The 24613-nt window shown below is 38.4% G+C and overlaps 1 protein-coding gene across 1 annotated transcript in view; it reads right to left on the bottom strand.

The window, feature by feature from the left end:
* PIWIL2 (piwi like RNA-mediated gene silencing 2) overlaps positions 1-24613 on the bottom strand; it is a gene marked incomplete at both ends in the record, with an annotated part of 48655 nt that overhangs the window by 6635 nt on the left and 17407 nt on the right. The window contains 15 exons of the mRNA XM_081333476.1: positions 831-919; positions 2597-2716; positions 3517-3618; positions 4338-4526; positions 6062-6175; positions 6786-6926; positions 8261-8350; positions 9209-9293; positions 9508-9696; positions 11546-11659; positions 12191-12271; positions 14113-14237; positions 15522-15639; positions 16403-16513; positions 23073-23240. Coding sequence (XP_081189602.1) covers positions 831-919; positions 2597-2716; positions 3517-3618; positions 4338-4526; positions 6062-6175; positions 6786-6926; positions 8261-8350; positions 9209-9293; positions 9508-9696; positions 11546-11659; positions 12191-12271; positions 14113-14237; positions 15522-15639; positions 16403-16513; positions 23073-23240 — 1836 coding nt within the window. The remainder of the gene's footprint in view (positions 1-830; positions 920-2596; positions 2717-3516; positions 3619-4337; positions 4527-6061; positions 6176-6785; positions 6927-8260; positions 8351-9208; positions 9294-9507; positions 9697-11545; positions 11660-12190; positions 12272-14112; positions 14238-15521; positions 15640-16402; positions 16514-23072; positions 23241-24613) is intronic.

Genomic DNA, 24613 nt, shown 5'->3' with positions numbered 1-24613 from the left:
GACTCTGATCCTTATAATGTATAGAGACATCATGGCATCTGAATATCTTTTCCAAGGCTGCCTTAACTGCTCTACTAAATGCAATTCTGCAGCATATTTCTTGATTGCTTATTCCGGTATTCTTGATGTTTGGGCCTTAAAGGCAGAAACTATCCACCATTTCAATATCTTCACTGTCAGTTCTAAGGCTAGTTGTTCTACCTGTCATTATTGGACTTCTTTAAATTGGTGGTCTTTAAATTTAATGTCACTCCCAAATTTTCACTGTGCTCTTTGTCTTTTAAGTGCTTGTAGATCCTTTGCATTTTCCACCCAGCCTCTTATTAAATCTCCTCCGTAGCAACGGAAAATGAAAAGAAAATTCTCCTCAAAGAGAGAGAGAGAGAGAGAGAGAGAGAGAGAGAGAGAGAGAGAGAGAGAGAGAGAGAGAGAGAGAGAACCAAGGGCTCTCTTTCTGAAGTCAGCTGATAAGCCAATAGTGCAGGGGTAGGCAACCTTGGCTCTTTTATGACTCATGGACTTCAACTCCCACAATCATAAAAGAAGGGTGGAGAAGAAGGCTGAGTGGATGAGTTTGTGAATTAAGCTTAGCTTAGAAATAAGCCAAGCTGCTTCCTAACTTTTGGCAGGAAGGATCTTGTTTTCAAATAAAAAAAACCTAATACATGAATCACAAGCAGCGTATTTTTTCCTCAAGACCAGAAACATCAAATATTTGGAAATCAGCCATTCTATGTGAACTTAAGCAAGGGCCCCAGTTCTAGAGCCGGCCAGAGATCTGAATGCCAAAAGTTAAAAAAGAGAAAAAGAGAGAGAGAGAGGACACTTACAGATTGGTGCTTGCCACAAAGCCCATCACTGAGCGCTTCCCCCTGCTGGGATCATGATACACATCGATGCCAATCACCATCAGCTGTTTCTGGAAGGAGGAACAAAGTATTATTCTCCACTTGCACAACTGCAACGAGAAGGGATATCCAGCTAGATCAGGTGTAGGCAACCTTGGCTCTTTTATGACTTGTGGACTTCAACTCCCAGAATTCCTCAGCCAGCATGGCTCAGCATGGAAACCTCTCCCTTTCCCCTCAGCATGGCTGGCTCAGGAATTCTGGGAGTTGAAGTCCACAAGTCATCAAAGGGCCAAGTTTGAAGACCTTTGCTTTACAGCATGAGAGTTTCCTGTAGCTCGGCCATTGTTTTCTGATTCTTCAAGTCAATCTTGACTCCTAATTTATTTATTTATTTATTTATTTATTTATTTATTTATTTTATATACTGCCCTATTCCCGAAGGACTCAGGGCGGTTCACAGGGCAAGTTAAAACAATACAAAAAAGGAAAGATAAAATAGAATTAAATTAATACTAGCCCACAGGATTAAGACAATGACCATGACTAATGACTATAATAAGACTGCACCACCCCTTTGTTAACCCCTTCCATGAGGGGACCATGACAATATATTCCACAGCTGAGGTTTTTGGTACATTTTACAACAACAGGTAACCCATAACTTTCTCTCTACTCAAATACATTCATGTACTATCCGGTTGTTTTGCGGATAAGAATTTCAGGTAGGAAACACTGCCAAAGACAGTAACATTTCTACTTTTAGCATTCCAAGAGAAAACCCTCCTCCGCAACTCAGAAAAGATTCCCAGTTCCAATTTTGCATCTGGTTCTTATATTGCTCATTGTACGGGAAGGGGCCATCTAAGCCGTCCCCTGCTTTGTGCAGAAGTTGGCATCTTGAGAATCATTTCTACCACCCAGCTTAATCTACAGACAATGCATTTCTGCTGTACGAAAAAAGAGATGATGATCCTGATCATTTGGAAAGAGAAATGCTGTAGGACTGGCTGGTTGATTATGGGCTTCTGGCTGGTGCTCACTTCAGAAATGTGGCAATTGTTGCCACTGGAGTCGCTCTTGATGCGTTAAACCATTGTTCTTACAAATATTACTGGCAATAGTTGCTGACAGGGTTAAAGTTGATGTTAATGTGTTCTAAGCAGCGGTGGGATTCAAATACCTGAACATTTGATTCTCTGTGTGGATGCAAGCCTGGCCGTCTAAGGCCTAGAATGGACTTCTGGAAGTGACATCCATGCACTTCCGTTGGGCCGTTCTAGGCCTGGGAGGACTCCTCCAGGCCTAGAATGGGCTTCCAGAAAGCAGCATAGGTTCAGCCGGTTTGAACACAACAGAATTTAGCTACCAGTTCTACCGAATCGGTGCGAACCGGCTGAATCCTACCACTGGTTCTAAGTATTTCAACTCAATTCTTTGGTGGAATGCTTTGTACATTTTCACTTGTCTCTTTTTGAAACAGCATCTTATCCAAGCAAACGGTAAGAGGATGGAAATGATCTGACTGTTCTCCACCTGAGATTGTAATGTATATTTTTAAAGTTTCCAACTTTCAGCAGGTCATAATTAAGTGAAAGGGGCTGTTCAGGGAAGTGAAAGGAACTGAAAAAGATGGACATCAATAGTGCCACTTAAAGGACACATAACATATGCAACATTATTTTAGAGAATTATTCTTATTACTGAATTAAGCTTCACTGGAGAGAAATAATATCCGTATTACTTACCAATGGAATGTCCACACCCCACAGCTCTCCACCTAGCTTGCAATTAATCTGTAACAGAATCTTCTGTGCTATACTTCTAAGTTTAGCATATTGTGTTGTAATGGTTCGAACATTAATAACCTGTAGCAATTAATGATTAGAACTAGTAAATGCCTGGGCAAAAAACAAATGTTTCTCTTTCAGGAATTCTCAGTTTGTTTACTGCATAAAATACGTTTTAAACCATTCTGCTTTAAGCTTAATTTCGTCAGGAGTATCCCAATGCTTTTCTGACTTCACCAAAAGAGTCTAGCCCCCTTTTGAACTTGAAACATTTCCATTAAAATCAGAAGCGCATTGAAATATTCCTTATGAATTCGAAGTGGCCCTTTCAAAAGTCAAAATGGTTGAAATTCCATATTTTCCACATCTAATTCTAAGCTGTGATATATTTACAAGGTAATAAGAGATCATTGCTTGAAGTAAACCAACTTTTTGTTTCCTCCTCACAAAAAAAATAAGCCTCCATTCAACAAAAAAAATTTAAACGTATTTCCAAAAATAACACCCTTAAAGTTATTAAAAATATAGAGGGTTTGATCAAGGTTCCTCCATATTTCTACCTTCTAAAAAAATCTGCTTTTAAAGATCCATTTATTAAATATTGAATTCTCAATTCACAATTAAAAGCTAAACGTTGACATTAGTAAATGTTGGCTAATATTTGAATATCATAAAACTCTAGAACAGTTCAAAGCTCAAATACAAACGATGTATATATGAACAGTATAAGCGGTTTCCTGTTACACCTAATGTTGAGCCTCAAAGACATATCAGAGGCTCTTCATAAAAACACAGGTGATCAAACAAGTAATATCACAATCAACAACGTCCATTCAAGCATTTTTACAGGCTCAAGGAACAGACAACTATTTACGTACCTGGGAAGGAACTGGGTTCTGTACATTGCACAGCCTTTTAATGGCTCTATACAAATCATCTTTAGCTCCTGTGATAATACAAACGACTAATTGTATTGATCCCTGAATAAAGAGAAAGGACAGTGAGTAACCAGCTTGCAATAAGATCATTAAATATCAGTATACCACTATGGTTCAGCATATTGGGAGGTGAAACTAATGTCATTTATTAATTTACGTCCTGCTTTTATTTTATGCAACTCAAGGCAGTGTAATTAATGCTTCCTTCTTGCAATTTCCCCACAACAAGAACTCTTAATGTGGGTTGGGTTAAGAGCCCAAAGTCTCCCAATCCAGAGACTCACAGTCTCCTGATTTCTAAACTAGCACTCTAACCACTACACCAAGCGGACTCTTTGCCATTACTTTACGATGGCAAAAATATTTCAAGCTAGAAATTGTCAGTGTCGGCTGCTTTCCTTAAGGAAAAAAAATTGTTTGGCCCCCATCTTTTACCCATCGCACCTTCTGGAACCAATTAACAATGAGTACTGAGGTACCACTGTATATGTTTGTTCATATTTCAACAAAATATGAATCCATTAGAAGGCAAACTGTTGAGGCTCAGCAGCTTCTTCCCAGGAAAGTTTTACTAAGGGTTTGCTCTATGCATCCCAAGCGTATACTCTTCTTCCTTCTCCCTTCCTGCCTTAATATTCTGTATCTCAGTATACTTTTATTTGAAAGTCAAGATCAATAAAGTTGCGAGAGAGAAAGAGAGAGAGAAAAAAAAATGAAAGAGGAAACCAACATCGTAAAATCACAAACCCATAACCCCGCACCTCACTACTTAGCAATGATTTGATAGCTCTGGCATAAGTCTCTATTCGGTCATCTCTCAATTCTTTCCAAATAGGTGCAGCCAACGGGATGCCAAGTGGTCCTGAGATTTTTTGCAGCATGCTAACTAGTTCGTGTGCTTGTTCCATCGCCCGCTTTGGGTAAAAGAGTGCCCAGAAATGGATTGGAACCTAAGAAATAAGATGAAAAGTCAACATGCTTTCGACACTTGAAATAAACACATGCGAAAATGTTGTGGCTTCCCAGGTATTTTGAGGATAATAATATATATATGTTTTACTACAGATTAGCTTGACTTAATAACTATTCGTTGAGCAACCAAAGTTGCAATGGCACTGAAAAAAGTGACATCTCTTTGCTCTAATGACTGTCCCAGCAACCCCATGGCCATGTCATCAAAATGCAAGGTCTTATAAGGCAACTGGCAAAAACAGAGGAAAAATTACTTGATGATTCAAATGCACTGACTTGGAAAGTTATTTGGCAAAGGAAGAAAGCTAGAGTAAGACTGAGTAAAATAGAGGTTTTGATCCATTAGAAGGGCTATTATATTATTAACTAGATGTTTGAATATGGTGGAGAATAGATACTAGAAATAGAAGAATTATCATAACTAGAAAGATAAGATTTGTAATTAGAATATTAGATTTTGGTATGAGAAGGGAAACAGGAAAATGCTAAGAAGTTTGAATAAGGGAAGCTTTTGGTTACCCAAATATAACTTACTTTGAAATTATAAACAATAGACATTTTGAACATTGAGGGGATGTTAAAATTTAAAAAAAAGCAAAAACAGGATACTGATTGAACATATGGATATTAAGTGCAAATGCAATTAAGATATGTTTTGGTTAGAAAAGTCTAAAACTGACATTATTGATATTATGAGAAAAATCTAACAAAGATGTTGATATTCAATTGTATATTTATTTATTAATAAGAATTGTATTTACCTAATGTGGGGAAACAGATACTACCAAAAGAAGAAAGGAAACATTTGATGCTGTAATATTGGATCTAGATTGAAGAAGTTAATATATACCACTGAATTACTAACGGACCCAGACAACATGTTGTCTATTACGTATTTGACTGTAAAACTAGAAAATTAATAAAATATTCATAAAAAAAAGAAGATCAGAAGGGTGGGCGCTGATCTCACCTTGCCAAGCATCTGAATTTGGATTATGTGGCCATGGGGATGCCGCAACAGTTATAAGTGTGAAAAACGGTCATAAGTCACTTTTTTCAGTGCAGTTGGTGGAGCAGTGGGCTAATGCCTCCTTAAGTAACACCAGCTGCCTGCAATTAGTGCAGGTTCGAGTCCCACCAGGCTCAAGGTTGACTCAGCCTTCCATCCTTCCGAGGTAGGTAAAATGAGGACCCAGATTGTTGGGGGCAATAAGCTGACTTTGTAAAAATGCCGCTTGGGGGCCCCCAAAAGCCCTAATAAGCAGGCATATACATAGAATGAAGGCTATTGCTAAGAACATTGGTTTGTGCTTAGATTGTAAGCCGCCCTGAGTCTTCGGAGAAGGGCGGGATATAAATGGGATTAAAATAAAAAAATAAAAATAAAGTTGTAACTTTGAAAGGTCACTAAATAAACTGTTGTAAGTCGAGGGCTATCCGTATATATTGAAGAGAATGCTGAGTCAACTGTTACATCCTACAGAAGAGTGCCCACATCCAAAATTAAGCTTACTGCAGAAATACAGGATTCTCTGTTGATTTCTTTAGTCCAGTTTAGGTCTTCCGATGACTTGAAGGAGCATTTCTTCAGATTTATTCTTTCCATGGGAAGGATGCGTCCTGTGGTCTGAAACAAGCAAACAAAAAGAAGAGAAGACAGTCAAGCTGCATTCAAGGCTATACCTGGTTCAGCTCTCGGCTCATTTTAATTCTAGAGCTGACCACCAAATATACCTTAAAGCAGCGGTCCCCAACCTTTTTAGCTTGGCGGCCCGATGCAGGGATATGTGTGTCTGTGTCTGTGTGAGTGGTAGGCATGCACACATGCACACAGCTCCATTTGTATAAGCAGCAGGTGCACGCGCCTTCCACACGTACAAGTAGAGCTTTGCACGCATGTGCTTGCCCGCCGCTTGCACGGCCAGTTTCAAACAGGCTGCGGTAGTGGGCTACGGACCAGGGGTTAAAGCTTGCAAAACTCTTCCCTTCAACACTGTTCACGGATTTAAAACAGATTCAGCAAAAGCTGTGTTACGATTTTCAATATCTATGAAGTTGCACAAGGCAGAACCTCAAGACAGAGAATTTGTTGTTGCTGGTATACCCCCTCCATCTCACAAGACGTGATTCTGGGCATCGTATAGTGAAACCAGCATAAAACAATAAACATATTTAAACACCGTCGTATTATTAAAAAATAAAGTAATAAGAGCAAGGCTAGCACAAAGTTTCCTTACCCTGTAAACATCCCCATCCAAGAAAAGCCCCCACCGTGACAATTCCTTATGGGCTGCCTCATTCTTCTCAATTCGGCTCAGCAGTTGGTGCAGAGAGGCGTGATGCTGTTCGGGACTCATGTTGACTTTCTGCGTAAGGTCCTAAGCAGAGTGGATACAGCCAGGGAAAAGGCACTTCAGCTTGTTTTCAAAAAGGAAGCATACGTAACTCATTGCCAGCAAAGCAGTTCGAAGGAGGAGCTTCTCCAGTTACTTGCTTTTAAATCCGCAAGGAACAGAAATCCAGAAAGGGGGCGGGGGGCGGTATTGCACTTAAAAAAAACAGGAGTTTTGTTTGCACTATTATTGGTCCCCAACTTGACTTTTTCATCATATCCTTTGAACAGAATCCTCTCTAGAGCTGGTCCTTGATTTACAACCACAACTGGGCCCAACATTTTTGTTGCTAGATGAGGCAGTTACGTGAGTTTTGCCCCATTTTACGACCTTTCTTGCCACAGTTATTAATTGAATCACTGCAGTTGTTAAGCTAGTAACATGGTTACTGAGTGAATCCGGCTTCCTCCATTGAGTTTGCTTGTCAGATGGTCGCAAAAGGGGATCACATGAGCCCGGGACACTGTGACCGTCATAAATATGAGTCAGTTGCCGATCGTCTGAATTTTGATCGTGTAACCATGGGGATGCTGCAAAGGTCAGTTAAGTGTGAAAAATGGTCATAAATTACTTTTTTTTCAGTGCTGTTGATAAGTCTGAACAGTCACTAAACAAATGGTTGTAAATCAAGGACTACTTATACATAGTATCTACTAAAGCTTTGTTTGTAGTAAAGTTACAATTTATTCTCAATTCTAAGACAAAAAATGTTTTGATTTTAGTTCTGCCAAATCACATGATCATTTTGAGTTGGAAATGGAAATCATGTTCCATTTTGCGTTCACCCCTACAATCCAAGCAGGAGCCTCTTCCGCACCCAAGGTCTCTCTTAAGCCACTGCAAGAAATGATAAGATTCCTCCTCCCAAAGTTTCAAACTGAAGAGAATGAGATTTACTGCTTCATGTCTTATAACTTAGTTATTAGATATACAGTATATCCCACCATTTTATCCTATAGAACTCAAGGTGGCATACATTATTCTCCTACTTTCCCCACAACATACACGTGAAGTGGGCTGGGTTGAGAAAGAGGGACTGGCCTAAAGTCAACCACCTGACGACTTTTGGCTGATTAGACAAGCTTATGTCACCCATCATTACATCGCCACATAGCCACATGACATCTCTGGGAGGCCACGGGAATCGTTCAAGCAGAGCGAGCCAAGAAAGCTTCAGAAGCTACTGAACCAACAAAATCAGGGCTCTGAATGGCCGGCTACAACTTAAAAAGTTGGTGAGAGGCCAAACTATTTGACGTAAGAGGTTGGGAATTTTATAAACGAATTCCAATTCTGTAAAAAAATGTATAATCAAGCACCTTCATAATTCTAAAATCTTTTCTCATCTTTTCAGGAATTCCTGTCAAGAAGGAAAGCTCTGGCACGAGCAGGATTTCGCCTTCCTGAAGCTGCAGGAAAATCAAACACAAAACCTATTAGCACACATGATGTACAGAAATAAATTATTATCAGCTGAGTTTATATACGCTATATACACATTAAATAATAAAAGGGAAAGCTGAGGGTGACAAGAAAACTAAATAGGTGGTAGGTTACTGGTTTTTTTGATTGTCACAATTTTCTCCCCAAACCCAGTGAATAAACGTTAAGCGATAGTTGGGACTAGTACAGGGTTTGCATAGCTAACATTGAGAGCTAATGCCTTAAGACTAACACTCAAGAGATGTCTTTTTCTTAACACTAAGTTAGAACATAGAATAACAGAGTTGGAAGGGACCTTGGAGGTCATCTAGTCCCATCCCCAACTCGAGCAGGAGACCCTATGCCATTTCAGACAAATGGCTCTCCAGTCTCTTCTTGAAAGCTTCCAACGTTAAGACCAACGTCTCCTCCTGTTTGCTGCTAGAGTTAATCTGGAAGACTGAAGGGCTTGACTAGCAATGGCCAATTTCCAATATTATGCCAGCTGAATGCTTGTATTCATACAAGGGCTTAAATTATAAGAGTGAGGGGCATCATAGCCTCAAGCTTCCCTCTAAATTGGTTAGTCTATTTACAAAAACAAAACTGATGGTGGGGAACATCTGGGGGGGGGGGTAGGACTGATGGTGAGAGAAACCGAAGCCACACCCACCATGACATCTGTTCCGCAAGAATTCTCACAATCCTCTGTAAAAGCTCAAAAGTGTGCCTAGCCCAGAAACCTCACCCAAGACAGGTCACATAAATCAAGCCATTCTAGTGATGCCTGCATTTACAAATGCCAGCAACTGGTTGCTTCTAATTGCAACTGCTCAAATTCTCACCTTTCCTGGAGGATTTTTCCTTTTTTCAACTCTGTAAATCAACAGTGGCTGATCAAGTTCTCTGATGGTAATCCCATAATTTTTACTGGAAAGAGAATGTTATATGAATTCTAGGAAGAAAACAGAAGCTGCTTGATAATTTAAAATATCAATAGCTAAAGGACTCGTGAAAGCAACTCCAATTAATGACTTTGATAATGGGTTGACACTTTAACAAATCTTAAGCAAGATACTGAATGTCTTACTCTTGTTATTTCCCCCCCCTTTTTGTTTAGAAACGCTGAATCATAATCATTTACCTGTAGTACTCTAGAAAAGTGATTTCCTTCCCGTCTGACATGGTAAAACTGCTCTGAGGTGTCTTGTTCCAATCAATGTCATCAATTCGGTAATTTTTATTGTTGTAACGGGTAATTATAACGTTGCCAATAAGTTGCTTTGTGCATTCATCTTGGAAATTTTCCTGACTCTGTTGATAAATTCTATGCCTTTATGAAAATAGAAATACTTAAAAAAGTTAAAAACCAGGAAGGCCCAAGTTGTAATCTGACCTCAGGTTTACCAGCTGTCTTTTAAGTATTGTTTACCCTACTGGCAGCATCCCATCTGCCAAATACACTCATCTTACTCTAACTTTGCAATGCTTTGGAGTTCTTGGTGCCCTCTGACCTTGGCTGTTTGCTTACAGATGTTTCATTAGCAAACCAGGTAATATCTGAAGTGCAAGTGAGTTTAGGGTTCCCTGCCTGTTTATATTCAGGAGTTTGCCCTGCCAGTTTTGGTGGAAGTCTAATTTCCTACTTTGTAGTTCCTTGATTAAAATGTTGTTTTCTTAGTGATTGTCTGGTGCTGATCCCTGCTGCTTATCTGAATGTCGGTTGCTGGAAGGGATGCGTTGTGGCCTTTTTGTTTCCTCCTGTTTTTTCATTCTCTTTTGAATGCTGTGGAATGGTCTTAGACAGCCAAATAATGAGTGGCATGATATATACTTGGCATATTTGATGGTTCAATATAAGCTTATTCTGAGAATTCTGCATTTTAGAACACACAGGATCAACGCCACCTTATGATTCTCTGTTATGCCATCAGCTCTCTGGAACACCATCATCGTGATGTCCCAAAGTCCTCCAAGCCCAACTTTTTCCCCAGTCTTGAGATAAGATGGATGTTAAGATCTTTTCAATTTCTTTGGTGTGTGCATGTTTTTTTTTCTGGATGTAAATGTTGTTGTTGTTGCTTTTTACTTTTTAAATTGTAAGCCACTCAGAGGATTCAGAATTAGATGGCCACTAAATGTTAAAAGGCAATTAAAAGATATAATAGAAAAGGTTTTTTTTCCTAACTAGAGATATACAGTTACAAATAACAAACTGAAGGTCATAAAAGATATAGAGAAATATTTGTTATAAATACATAAGCCGGGGAGATCTAGAGGGAGTTTTGTCTATAGTAGGGGTGGGCAACTATGGCACTTTACAACTTGTGGATTTCAACTCCTAGACCAGGGGTAGGCAACCTTGGCTCTTTTACAACTCGTGGATTTCAACTCTCAGAATTCCTGAGCCAGCCATGCTGGCTCAGGAATTCTAGGAGTTGAAGTCCACGAGTCGTAATAGAGCCAAGGTTGCCTACCCCTGTCCTAGACCAAGAATTCCTGAGGGTCTGTGGACATTCTCAGTCCTCCAGGTCATGGTTGTCCCAAGCATGGTTGTCCTTTTCAAAAGGCAACTGGATTTTGTTTTTCCTTGAAGATGTTTCATTCTTCATCCAAGAAGCTTCTTCAGTTCTGACTGAATGGTGGAGGATGGAAGGATTTATAGTCTTTGTAGTCATCTGGTCGCTAGCACTCTTTCTGAGAGTCGTTGAGGTCACCTAAATGGTGCAAATGGGTGTGGAATTCCTGAGCCCGAACTATAGGCTCTCATCATGGAAAATCCCTTTTTAGATCTCCCCAGTTGGCACATAAGATTTCTTTTACATAAAAATGGGACAGATCCTAGTGTGATCACAACCAGCACATCTCTCTCATTGGAACTGAGCACATTTCATCTCACATTAGCACGTGCAGTGCTCATATACCACATCTTGCCATTAGATCCATCCTAATGAATTTCCAGAGAAATTTATCTTCTTTCTAAAGACTATTTTACGGATGGTTCACCCCTTCCAAAATCAATTCCTACACAAACTCTGGGACTCAGACCCAAACCAAGTAAACTTCAGGAGCAATCTTGGTTAGGCACTGGTTTTGTTCTATCACAACAAAACAAGGGTCACAATGTTCCTAATGGTCTTTTTGCAATGTTTTCTATTGAAGATATCAGTATTTTTACTCACATGAAATTCAGGACTGAATCATTCCGAATAACCTTATGAACAGCATCAACCAACAAAAACAGCCCACCATCTGTCCTTCGGATACTGGTTGCATAGCCAGGCCATATTTGCAACCTTGCACAAAAATATACAAGAGGCTAGTTTTTAGTATCAAACGGAAATTGCTTAATTGAAAGATGCAGTCAAATTGACGGCATAGTCATAGTTAATAATTGCTGCTGTCTGTTTTCACTGATTACAATCCCCACTAGTTATCATATGCAATTGATGGGATATTAAAATATACTGTCATAGAACAAACACTCTGATAATAACATTACGTGATGAAATTGCACTCTAATTTATTGTTATAATTAATATCCCTAGCTCACTAGCTCACAAATAAATGAATAAAATAATCCACCAAAAATATGTCACTGTATTTTTTTCAGTCTTTCCAGAGATACAAGGCAGCTAATTTTGGTATATATATATTGCAATTAGCCAAGGTGACTCAATTTGCATCTACTGAATTTTTGCTACAGAATGTGTGAAAACGTAACAGCACAAACGTATATTTTAAAAGGATACTGCTTCTAATGCACAGTGTATATTTCAAATTATCAAACACTAAAACACTCTAGCACACAAAGGAAACATACCAACCTGTACTGCTGAAGTACAGTAGCACTTGTAGGATCATAGAAATTTCTCCCAACAAGTTTCATATCTAAAATCTTCATCACTCTAGAATAACATTTAAAAAAACAAGGTAAATATGACACTGGGAAATGAGATTGCTCTTTAAGCCATGAACACAGGGCACACACATACAAAAATCATATTATTTGGCCAATCCCTTTAAAAAAAGGAGGACAGAAGAACCTAGATCAGCTCCCACAGGAATTAGTTATCAAACATCTTCAGATCAGAGCCAGAATTAAGGCCTGCATCTCTTTCTCCAATTCTTAAATGACCATGGACTTCCCGCCACTTGCTTTTGTTCCTGGAAGCGAAGGATACCCAGACTATATTTCTGGTAATAGCCATCCCTGGTGTCAAATCTCTTTGCTTCCCTTTATTCATTTCAAGATTTCGAGAGAAATCCCTAAGCACAACCCAAAGTCCAAGTGCATTCCAGCATCCACCAGTGCAGCAGACACAAAATGGCCTCATTCTATTATTGAGTGGGGGAGGCTCAGCTAATCTCAATGTACACATGTTGTACTTTGACAATAAAGGTTTATTATTATTATTATTCATCTCAAGAGTGAGTCTAAATGCAGGTTCCTTTGTTTTAAATAAGAGCAACTCCCATTTTTTCTGCAGCTTGATGAGCAAGTGCCAAGAATCAAAACCGTTCCCTATCCTGGGGGCCCTTTTTTAAAAATAGGGATTGATCCAAAGGCCAGTGTTTTTTTCCCTCCCTTAAGACTACATTACGGTATATAATCTTACACTGTACTTCTCTATGTGGCCAGAGATGGTATCTCAAACTGAATTCGATCCTAACTGCAGGTTGATTAGATCAGGCTGCAGGACAATGTACAGGTAGTCCTCGACTTACAACAGTTCATTTAGTGACCATTCGAAGGTACAACAGCACCAAAAAAAGTGAGTTATGACCATATTTCACCACTTACGACCATTGCAGCATCCCCAGGGTCATGTGATCAAAATTCGAACCCTTGGCAACTGACTCTATTTATGATGGTTGCAGTGATTCACTTAACAACTATGGCAAGAAAGGTCATAAAATGAGAGAAAATTCACTTAACAAATGTCTTGCTTAGCAACATAAATTTTGGGCTCAGCTGCGGTTGTCACTACCTGTATTGGTGTACCCTATTTCACGAATAAAGTATAGGTTGAGATTAAGGTAATTTGAAGCACCAAGAAAAAGAACCAATCAAAATAATGTATAATCACTCCTTTTATCTTTTATCTGTATTGGAATGCTATGCAGGCCAATTAGTCACTACAACATATATCTATTTAAAAATAAACAGAGCCTGCTACCATTTATATTTCATGTAATAATCATGTACTTATTGCACAGGGAAAAAACCTAAATCCCATCCTTTTTCTGTACAGTACACATCTATTTGTATAAAACTCCAGTTGTAAAATTTGCCCACTACTTTAAATTGGAGACTTGGCACCATTCAATACGTAAGGTGCACACTTCCTTCTGAGTAGACAGATACAGATTTATGGTTTAAAGTTATAATGCTATATATTAAAATGAGCTGGCCTTAAAATAAATATGAGTATTATATTTGAACTATTAATTGTGCAAAACCATTCTAGAACTGGTCTATCAAATTTTTGTTACGATGTATCAAATAAAATTGCCCATACTCATTCAATCATACAGGTTAGAAACGTTAAGAGATACTAGCATGATATTCAGTGGTCAACATTCAGTCAAATTAAAATTAAATAATTTTTAATTTATTTGATAAATTCAATTTAAAAAAACAGGTCTAAAAATTTTAACATTGATATTTTATCATTCACTTATTTTAAGAACGATTATACTTATGGGATGCTTCAACTCCAGATGTGAGACAGCAGTAATTACACACTTTCTGAAAATAATGTTGTAAAATGGGATGCACAACTCTGAACTCGGTTCCAGAACTTTGGTCATCTGAATCTTTAAATTGACTTCCATTCCATCTGTCTTTCTTTCACACTTCAGGTTAATATTCTAAAGTAGAAGAAATATATTCTATCAGAAGTCAAATACAGGCCAATAAGAGAGCCTAAGAATTCTAAAATAATTTTGTTTACAAAATAATCAATTTCAATTCTTGCCAATTGGTAAATATTGCAGTAAAAAAGATACTATGCATAACTTAGCTATCTCAAGCTAACAAGAATAACATTTCAGTGTTTTGTTTTTGAATTAGTCTATCAGCACAGAATAAAGACAAAATGAAACATCAATCAAAAGTGAAACAAACCATTGTTTTATAACTATGCCATGACATTTTTTTGCTACCGAAGTTGCATATTGTACCAATATACAGTACTTATTCTTTTGCTGTATTGCCAATTCTTATCTTTTCTGTTAAGAAAACCCTTTGAAACATGAAGGCTGGACAACATTTTTTCCTACTGTGTGGAAAGAGGCACCCTTGAAAGCAAGCTCATGCTTAATATAATATTACCAGAATAACAAAGTTGGAAAGGACCTTGGTGGTCTTCAACCCCTGCTCAAGCAGGAGACCCTAAATCCATTTCAGACAAAAAAGGTAAAGGAAAAGGTAAAGGTTTCCCCGCACATGCGTGCTAGTCGTTTCCGACTCTAGGGGCCGGTGCTCATCTCCGTTTCAAAGCCGAAGAGCCAGAGCTTGTCCGAGGACGTCTCCGTGGTCATGTGGCCGGCATGACTAGACGCCAAAGGCGCATGGAATGCTGTTACATTTCCCACCGTAGTGGTCCCTATTTTTCTACTTGCATTTTTACGTGCTTTCGAACTGCTAGGTTGGCAGAAGCTGGGACGAGTAACAGGCGCTCACTCTGTTACGCGGCACTCGGGATTCGACCCACCAAACTGCCGACCTTCTGATTGACAAGCTCAGCGTCCTAACCCACTGAGCCACCGCATCCCTATTTCAGACAAATGGCTGTCCAATCTCTTCTTGAAAACGTCCAGTGATGGAGCATTCACAACTTCTGGAGGCAAGTTGTTCCACTGGTTAACTGTTATGACTGTCAGGAAATTTCTCCTTAGTTTTAGGTTGATTCTCCCCTTGATTAACTTCCATCCATTTCTTCTTGTTCTGCCTTCAGATGCTTTGGAGAATAGGCTGACCCCCTCTTCTTTGTTGCAGTCCCTTAGATATTGGATCATCGCTATCATCTCACCCCTAGTTCTTCTTTTCATGTTCTTTTTTAAGAAAATGAATTGGAATTAAAATTGGAATTAAACACCCTCGTCAGATACAATTATTGCAGCAAACACTTCTGTTTCTTTCCTTGATCTTACCTGGGACAACTTGATGGGTAAATAGAGAAGAGAGCCATCAAATGCGGAAATATCTCCTATCACTGACTGATGTTCCTTCAGCATCCCAAGACGCATGCCTTTGCATTCTATGTTTGGGCTGAAAGACAAAAGAAAAATCAAGGGGGGAAAAATGGTTGGTTCATTTTTATTAGTAAAAAAGAATGTGCATTTCTGTTCATCTTGGTTAAGAAGAACAGAGATATCCACGCATGAAAAATGTCCCAATTCATTCCTTAACATCATTAGACAGGCAGCTTCTACATACTGGTTGGCTACACTATTTCACTGAAAGACAGCATCAAGGAAGAGTTTTAACTATTTGTTTTCCCTCAGTCCTGGCTTCAAATAAGATGCATGGCCTTTAGGATGCATTTCCACAAGAAAAATGTTCAGATACCCTACAGCTTTACAATATCAAGTGAAATACGTGAACGGATAGACACTTTGATGGTCCCTCCCAAATCTTTAACACGGTAGCATCCATAGCTAGAATGGTTAGATAAAACTGCTGCCCTTGGATGCAATAAATGTTTGGGTTAAGGCTAACCATCTTCTAACAAAAGGTGCCTTCTTAGCTCATAAAGCCAGCAACTAATGCTTTCAAAAGCACCTCATCAAGACAATTTTAGGGTTTAGAAAGCATGAAAGATCTTCCATAGAGCTTCAAGGGTTAGAAAACATGATTTATATTCCTTTAAATTCTACCTTATAAAATATGGGAAGAAGCATCAATTGGACAACAACTTAGAGAACCAATTGAATGTTGGATTTCTCTCCACATTCAGTTACTGAAGCCATGTCAGACCCCAAAGCAACGGCCTTCAACTGCTGAGGAAAGAGTAAGATTCAAGAACTATTACCTGAATGTCACGTGGTACTGATACACCGCTTCATTTTTACAATGTATTTGAATCAGATTCAATGCCAAAGGGATCACTACTCCTTTTGACCCTTGCTTCATCAGTGGTTCTCTGGAAGGATGAAAATGCCCCGTTACTTGGCTGCATTATTAATTAAGTAATCATCAAAGCTGCTGTTTGCACTTATTTATTTTATGGATGTTTTTATTGTTTTGATGTTTTGTTTTATAATTTTAGAATTGTAAGCCACCCAGTGTCACTTGGCGGAGCTGGGCAGCTACAGAAATTGAATAAAATAAACGTAACGGATATTCCACCACTTTCCTTCTCAAAAGTCTTGGAAAGGCAGTAAATATTTAGATACAGTCTTGGGAACATAATTCTTAAGAGACCCTGATAATACTTTGGGAAAGCTGTTCCCAAAGTATTTGGGAAAGCTACTTTGGGGAAGCTGCTTTGAAACAACAGTACTACCTAGAGATGTAGTGATCTATTTTTCCAGGAGATCAACTAGAAATTCTATTATCCAGGCCTTTTATCGGGAAAAATTCCAGATTGCAGGCCAAGATATTATGATCTTAAAGGAGATACCTTCAAAAATTCTTGGAAAGAGGAAAGACTTTGCCTTTTTGTCTGATGAGCTTAAGAAGCGACAAGTCCAGTTCAGATGGGAAATTCCTATTGGGATTGTGGTAAATTATGCAGGGACCAGATACAGACTGGATACAATCTTAAAAGCAAAAGATTTCTACACTAAGGTCCTGAAAGCAGGTTTACCACCATCTCCCCGAATTAAGAGAACAGAAGCTAGACAAGATGATAAACAATTGAGTGAAGAGGCAATGTTATTGCCCCCTGAGGAGATCCAGAAACCGGAGGCCATAGAGCAGAATTTGATATTAAAGGAAGACCCCAAAAAAACAGAGGATGACAAGAGCTGCACATAAGCGTATGGAAAAGGAACAAAAACAGAAGTCTGCAACTGGTTCAGCTACGCAAGATGCGACTGTTTTAGAGCCCGTGGGAGGAGCACGTCCTAAGAGAGCAACAGCTGATCTTCAGGCCATGTTCCAAAGGCTTATGGTCACCAGAGATGGTGAAGTTGGTTTTAACTTTTGTATGTTTTGATTTTTAATTCCCTGTAAACCGCCCTGAGTCCTCAGGGAAAGGGCGGTATACAAATGCAAATATTAAATTAAATTAAATTAAGTTCCTGACATGGAATGTTAACGGGCTAAATTCACCACAGAAAAGAAAGAAAGTATTTTTTTATTTGAAACAACATAAAAATGACGTTGTTTGTTTACAAGAGACACATATTGCATTAAGAGATCAAAAATATTTGACTAATTCCCGATTGGGAACATATTTTGCATCTTCTGCTCCGGACAAGAAGGCTGGAGTGGTTATTTACTTAAGAAAAGACTTTTCGGCAAGGTTGATTGAATCAGATAAGCAAGGGAGATATGTTAGTATTGAATTAATATTACAAGGAAAGAAAGTTCTTCTTATTGGATTATATGCTCCAAATCAACAACAGCAAAAAAATTTTAAATTCTTACACCAAAGGCTAATTGAACTGGATTATAAATCTGTTATTATGATGGGGGATTGGAATGGGGTCTTGGTGCCATCTGAAGACAAGAAGGGGTCTTCTAAAACCCTTTGTAACTCAAAATTGCCTAAAGCCTTTTTTGATCTGAAGGAAGATCTGGAATTAAGAGATGTATGGCGGGAAAGGAATATGAGAGACAGGGATTTTACTTTTTTTTCGGATAGACACAAATCTTTTTCCAGGATTGACTTCATTTTGATTACTACTGACCTTTCCTCCTCGGTTAAGAATGTTAAGATTTTCCCTAGGACAATGTCTGACCATAGTCCTGTTTGGCTGGAGCTCTTTACTGAAGACACTAGTAGGAGATCCTGAAGGCTGAATGAGAACTTATTTACAAATGACTTGTTCTTGCAGAAATGTAGAGAACATATGAAAGAATTTTTTGTCACGAATATGCATAAAAGTACTTCGATGGAAATGGTTTGGGATGCTAGTAAGGCCTATATGAGAGGGGTTTTGATTTATATGAACAATGCTTATAGGCGTAAGCAAGTGCAAAAACGTTTAGATATTGAGGAAGAGATTAAAATTAAAGAGAAAAAGTTTATTTTGAATCCATTGGATAATAATTTAAAGATCTCAATACATTTATTGAAAGAACAATTTAATATGCTATTGGCTGATCAAGTAGCAACTAATTTGCGTTATGCCAAACACAATACTTTCTGTAACGCCAACAAGCCTGGTAGATGGCTGGCTTATCAATTAAGGAAGAAACAGAAATTACGTACTATAGACAAAATAGAATATAAAGGAAAAGAAGTCTACCAACAAAATTTGATTAAGAGGAGTTTCCTAGATTTTTACTCGAAATTATATTCAAAAGAGAATATACAAGCTCTAGATATAGATAAGTATCTACAGGGAGCTCATTTCCCAAGACTTTCACAAGAACAACAACTTGAGATGAATTGCCCAATTACACCAGAAGAAATTTCTTTAGCTATTAAACAGTTGAAATTGGGCAAAACCCCAGGAACAGATGGATTAACAGCAATTTATTATAAAAAGTTGCTGCCTGAAATGATTGAACCCTTAAAGATTTTGTTTAATGAAATTCAGACTGGAGGCGCAGTTCCTCCATCATGGAGGACAGCTTTTGTATCATTGATCCCAAAGGAGGATCAAGATCTTACCCAACCTAAAAATTATAGACCTATATCGCTCTTAAATACAGATTATAAGATCTTTGCGAAAGTATTGGCTAATAGATTAATGCAAGTTCTGAAACAAATGATTCATAGTGACCAATCGGGATTTATATCTGGGAGGTATATGAAAAATAATGTAAGACAAATTGTTAACTTGCTTGAATATTTGGATAAGAACAACCAAGTCTCCGCAGCACTGATATTTTTGGATGCAGAGAAAGCCTTTGACCAATTGAACTGGCAGTTTTTATTAAGAGTTGTTGAGGAGATGAATTTTGGAGAAGGTTTTCTACATGCTATTAAAGCTATATATCAACAACAAACTGCACAAATTATAGTTAATGGGGGACTAACAGAGACTTTTAGAATTGAAAAAGGTACAAGGCAGGGCTGCCCCCTATCACCATTATTGTTTGTTTTAACATTAGAGATTTTACTAATTAAAATTCGAGAGTCCTCTTTGATAAAGGGAATTAAAATAAAACAGAATGATTATAGACTGAGAGCTTTTGCTGATGACTTGGTTGTGACAGTATCCCAACCGCTACAGTCGGTTGTAGACTTGATGGAAATTATAACTCAGTATGGTAAGGTTTCTGGGTTTAAGGTGAACAGTAATAAAACTAAGATATTATCCAAGAATTTATCTACGAGTGAAAGGGATATGTTATCTAACTTAACAGGTTTTGAAATAGTGAAGAAGGTTAAATATCTAGGAGTGCATATTGCAGCCTCAAATGTAAAATTGTATAAGAATAATTATGAAACACTATGGTTGAAGGTACAAAGGGACTTAAATAATTGGAAAAAATTACAATTATCACTACTGGGAAGAATTGCAGTTGTTAAAATGAATGTTCTACCAAAGTTCCTCTTTCTGTTTCAGATGATACCTATACTGAAAAAGGATGACAACCTTGATCAATGGCAGAAGGGTATTAACAAATTTATCTTGGCGGGGAAAAAACCAAGAGTTAAATTCAAGATTTTACAGGATGCCAGGGAAAGAGGGGGACTCAAGGCGCCGAATTTGAAATTGTACTATGATGCGGCTGCTTTGACCTGGGTTAGTGATTGGCTTAATTTAACTAACAAGAGAATACTTCATCTTGAGGGATGGGATTTGGTATATGGATGGCATGCATACTTGCTTTATGATAAGAAGGTAGACAGGGCTTTTAAATCCCATATTCTTAGAAGTGCTTTACTGCGTGTCTGGGAAAAGTACTATAATAAATTATAAAATACCGATTTGGGGAATTCCTGGACACGCGATAGAGGGTGTATCTATGGGAGTGAGTATGGATATGGTTTCTTATAAGGAACTACTCAAATTGCAAGGGAATGATTGGCAACTTAAATCAGCAGAGGAGTTAAGACAAGAAAACATAAATTACTCTTGGTTTCAATATACCCAATTGAAAGCTAGGTGGAAGTCAGATCAAAAGGTTGGTATCACAATTACAGATCAAAATTTAGTAAAGCAAATTAGAGATTCAAAATGTGCACATATAAAGAGGATATATAATGCTTTAATTGAATTGGATTCGGAAACGGAATTGGTTAAAGATTGCATGGTAAAATGGGCACAAAATATTCAGGAACCAATCTCGCTGGACACCTGGGAGATAATTTGGGTTAGAAATGTTAAATTTACCCAGGCTCAAAATTTAAGAGAAAATTTTTACAAAATGTTTTATAGATGGCATCTGGATCCCAAGAAGTTGTCCAACATGTATCCTAATCTGCAGTCTAAGTGTTGGAGGTGTGGTAGCTTAGAAGCTACCTATTTCCACATGTGGTGGACTTGTAGAAACATAAAAGCCTTCTGGATTAAAATTTGGTGGAACATTCAAAAGATTTTTAAGAGGAAGATAAAGTTTTCCCCGCAATTGTTCTTACTGGGTATCGTTGTAAATTGTGATGTCAAAGAGACTAATCTGATGTTGAATATGATAACGGCAGCACGGTTACTGGTGGGACAATATTGGAAGAAGGACAATCTGCCCACGGTAGAAGAATGGGTGTTTAAAGTTTCTAATCTTGCAGAAATGTCCATGATTTCTGCTTATTTAAAGGATCACTCACAGGAGAGATATATTTCAGTTTGGAGGAGATGGATAAATTATATTGAAAACAAATATGGGACCAAAAAGTTCCATTTAGCTTATGAGTAGAATTTAGTGGGATAATGTTATTGTTAGTAGTTATGCTAAGAGAGAGTTAAAGCGCAGTACGAATTTGGTTGATTGTATATTGTGTAAATTTTTATTTAGAATATGATTGTTGTAACTATAATCCTGTATTTAGCTCTGGGAAGTGGGGGGGGGAAGTGGGGGGGTTGGGGTGGGAGGGATTTGGGGATACATTGTAAAATATTGTAAAACTCTTTAATAAAAAAATAAAATAAAAAAAGAAACAACAGTACTAAATCAAATGCAGCTAACTATGGCAAGGATGGACAATATGCACCCTGGACATTCCCATTTTACTTTACAATCAAATTCACTAAATTTCAGCTATGCAATTTTGGCTTTTGAGAAAGGAATGGTTGTTCCCAGAGCCCTTTTCCTATTTAAAATATTTTCTCAGACACAAAAAATAGCTGATTTTTTTTTTAGTTTATAAAGTAAAATACAAAAGGGACGCGGTGGCTCAGTGGGTTAGGATGCTGAGCTTGTCGATCAGAAGATCGGCAGTTTGGCGGGTCGAATCCCAAGTGCCGCGTAACAGAGTGAGCGCCTGTTACTCGTCCCAGCTTCTGCCAACCTAGCAGTTCGAAAGCACGTCAAAATGCAAGTAGAAAAATAGGGACCACTACGGTGGGAAGGTAACAGCGTTCCGGGCGCCTTTGGCGTCTAGTCATGCCGGCCACATGACCACGGAGAGGTCCTCAGACAAGCACTGGCTCTTCGGCTTTGAAACGGAGATGAGCACCGACCCCTAGAGTTGGAAACGACTAGCATGCATGTGCGGAGGAACCTTTACCTTTAAAGTAAAATACAAAAATACGAAAGCCAATAATGGGAAAAGTAGGGGAGGAAAAAGGAAAAAGTGAAGAAAAAGGAAAAAAGGAAAAAATGGCATTGAGTTCTGACTCCCTTTTGGTGCAGTAGAATAGGAAGTAAAATCAAACCTCAATTTTTACTTTTACATAATAGTATAAACTAGCCATTTCTATCACAGATCTATAAAATCAATAAAACCCAAAATCAAAGTTTCATTTTTTCCCACCTCAAGCACAAATTCCAGAAGTGGTTTCCAAGTAGAAACGGAAATGCTTTTTTTTCTTTTATCAAAGCAATTTAGCCATCTCTGCTAACTCCATCAGCTTTTGCAGCCATTCATCCATTGTGGGGATTAAAGTATCCTTCCATTTTTGTGCATAGAATAATCTTGCTGCCTCAACATATATAAAATAGCTAAAAAATGTTTTGAAAGAGGGCTGAGAAAATATCTACAGACCAGTCACATCCTGGACAGGAAGTGTTCCAACTCCTCCTCATGGGATGATGTTGCAAGGCAAAAACAACTAGACACAAAGATAGGTTTTTCCTTCCATGCCATCTCTCTGCTGAACACCTAATTCCCACAGCACTGTTTTAGGCCTAAGGATATCTAACCATGTAGTAGGGCTGTATTACTATTATCCTTCTCATCTTTCCTATTACCCTCTCCTATTGGTATCCATGACTATCACTTTGTTGTTTGTATCTACACTGAGAGCATATGCACTGGAGACAAATTCCTGGTGTGTCCAATCACACTTGGCCATTAAAGAATATTCTATATCAAACTAGAGCCCCACCTCATTTGCTGATCTCAGCACTGGGGTATCCAGCATTTACTACACTTACAGGGGTTTGACCTTGTTCCCTTCTTCATGCCATTTCTCACTTACTTTTTATCCACAGGCTCATCAGAAACTATAGGAGGAGGATCAGGCTGGATTGATGGTGCAGGAAAACTACTTTCTGCAGTCGAACTAAAGGGGTCTGTGTAAGCTCGGCCACGGCCTAAGATGCTTGTTTTGTCAAGCCCCCAAAATGGCTTTTCGCTTTCCACACAGCTGGGTATCCTGGAAAATATTTAAAAGGGGAACAAAAAAAAAAGTCTGACTTGGGAATTCTGGTAGTTGAAGTCCACAAGTCATAAAAGGGCCATCATTCTCCACCCCTTCCAAAGCAACATTTTGATTTGTATCCCAGTTTTATTTATACATTTTAAGGTGGCATGCATAATACTCCTTCCGCCTCCCATTTCCCCCCAAACCACCACCCTGTGGTACGTGGATTGGACCAAGATGGACTGGCCAGAGGTCACTTAGCTGTCTTCTGTGTCTTAAGCGAGGACTTCTGGTTTCCCATTCAACTCCTTAAATACTTTACCAAACTGGCTCTCAATGTTAGCTGTGTTTAAGAATTCAGTGTTTCGGTGTTGTTAAATTACACCTGGATTTTCTGAATCCAAGCTCAAAATTATGAATAGCCATAGGCATAACAATGACATCACACCTTCAGGAATACCCTTGGCTATTGGTTAATAGCAGCAGCACTAGCACTTATTTACTGCTTCAACAGTACTTTACAGCCCCAAGCAATTTACAGAGTCAGCCTACTGCCCCCAACCATTTGTGCCCTCATTTTACTGACCTTGGAAAGATGGAATAGTGATTCAACTTTGAGCTGGTGAGGATCGAACTCCTGGCAGTAAACTGAATTAGCCTGCAATACTGCATTTTAACCACTGTGCCACCATGGCCCATATCCCATCTTCCCTTGTAACCCAAAGCATGAGCCCAAATTTCTCCTAAGGGAGTAGGAAACCACCCAAGGTAGGCACAGAGAGAAGGGAAACTGCCAAGGTGTGAGCAAAAGTCACTTCATATAAGAATGCATTTATCCCATTTATTTTCTCAGCCTAGAAGAGACAAGTATTTTAGAGGGCATTACATATAAATATTACAAAAATCACAAATATTGCAGCTATGAATGCAATGTTCACGTTAAATAAACCTCACTAATATCTCTTCATGACTTGCAATACTTAAAATAATGTATCTTCATATTTTTTTAAAAAATAAAAAAAATCAGAAAATAGACAATTCTGTTGTTTTGTTTCCAAAAGCAGCAATTTTTCAGAACAGAAAGTTGAAGATGTGCAGTGAGACACAAATTATGAGCATTAGCTTTCACAGGACTGGGGGTTCTATGTATAATTATCTATACATAACTACTGTCACAGCGCCTTTCTCCTTAAAATAAAAGCAGCCATTTTTATCACTGAAACCTAAATCAGAAAAAATGATAAACAGAACACTAAGCTGACTTCACACTTAGTTGTCCAAAGACTAGACCAGGGGTAGGCAACCTTGGCTCTTTTATGACTCGTGAACTTCAACTCCCAGAATTCCTGAGCCAGCCATGCTGGGGGGAAAGGGAG

This window comes from Vipera berus, assembly GCF_964194415.1.
Source record: "Vipera berus genome assembly, chromosome: 8".
NCBI lineage: Eukaryota > Metazoa > Chordata > Lepidosauria > Squamata > Viperidae > Vipera > Vipera berus.
Note: the sequence above shows the minus strand (reverse complement) of the source record. Positions and strands in the feature narration are given on the sequence as shown.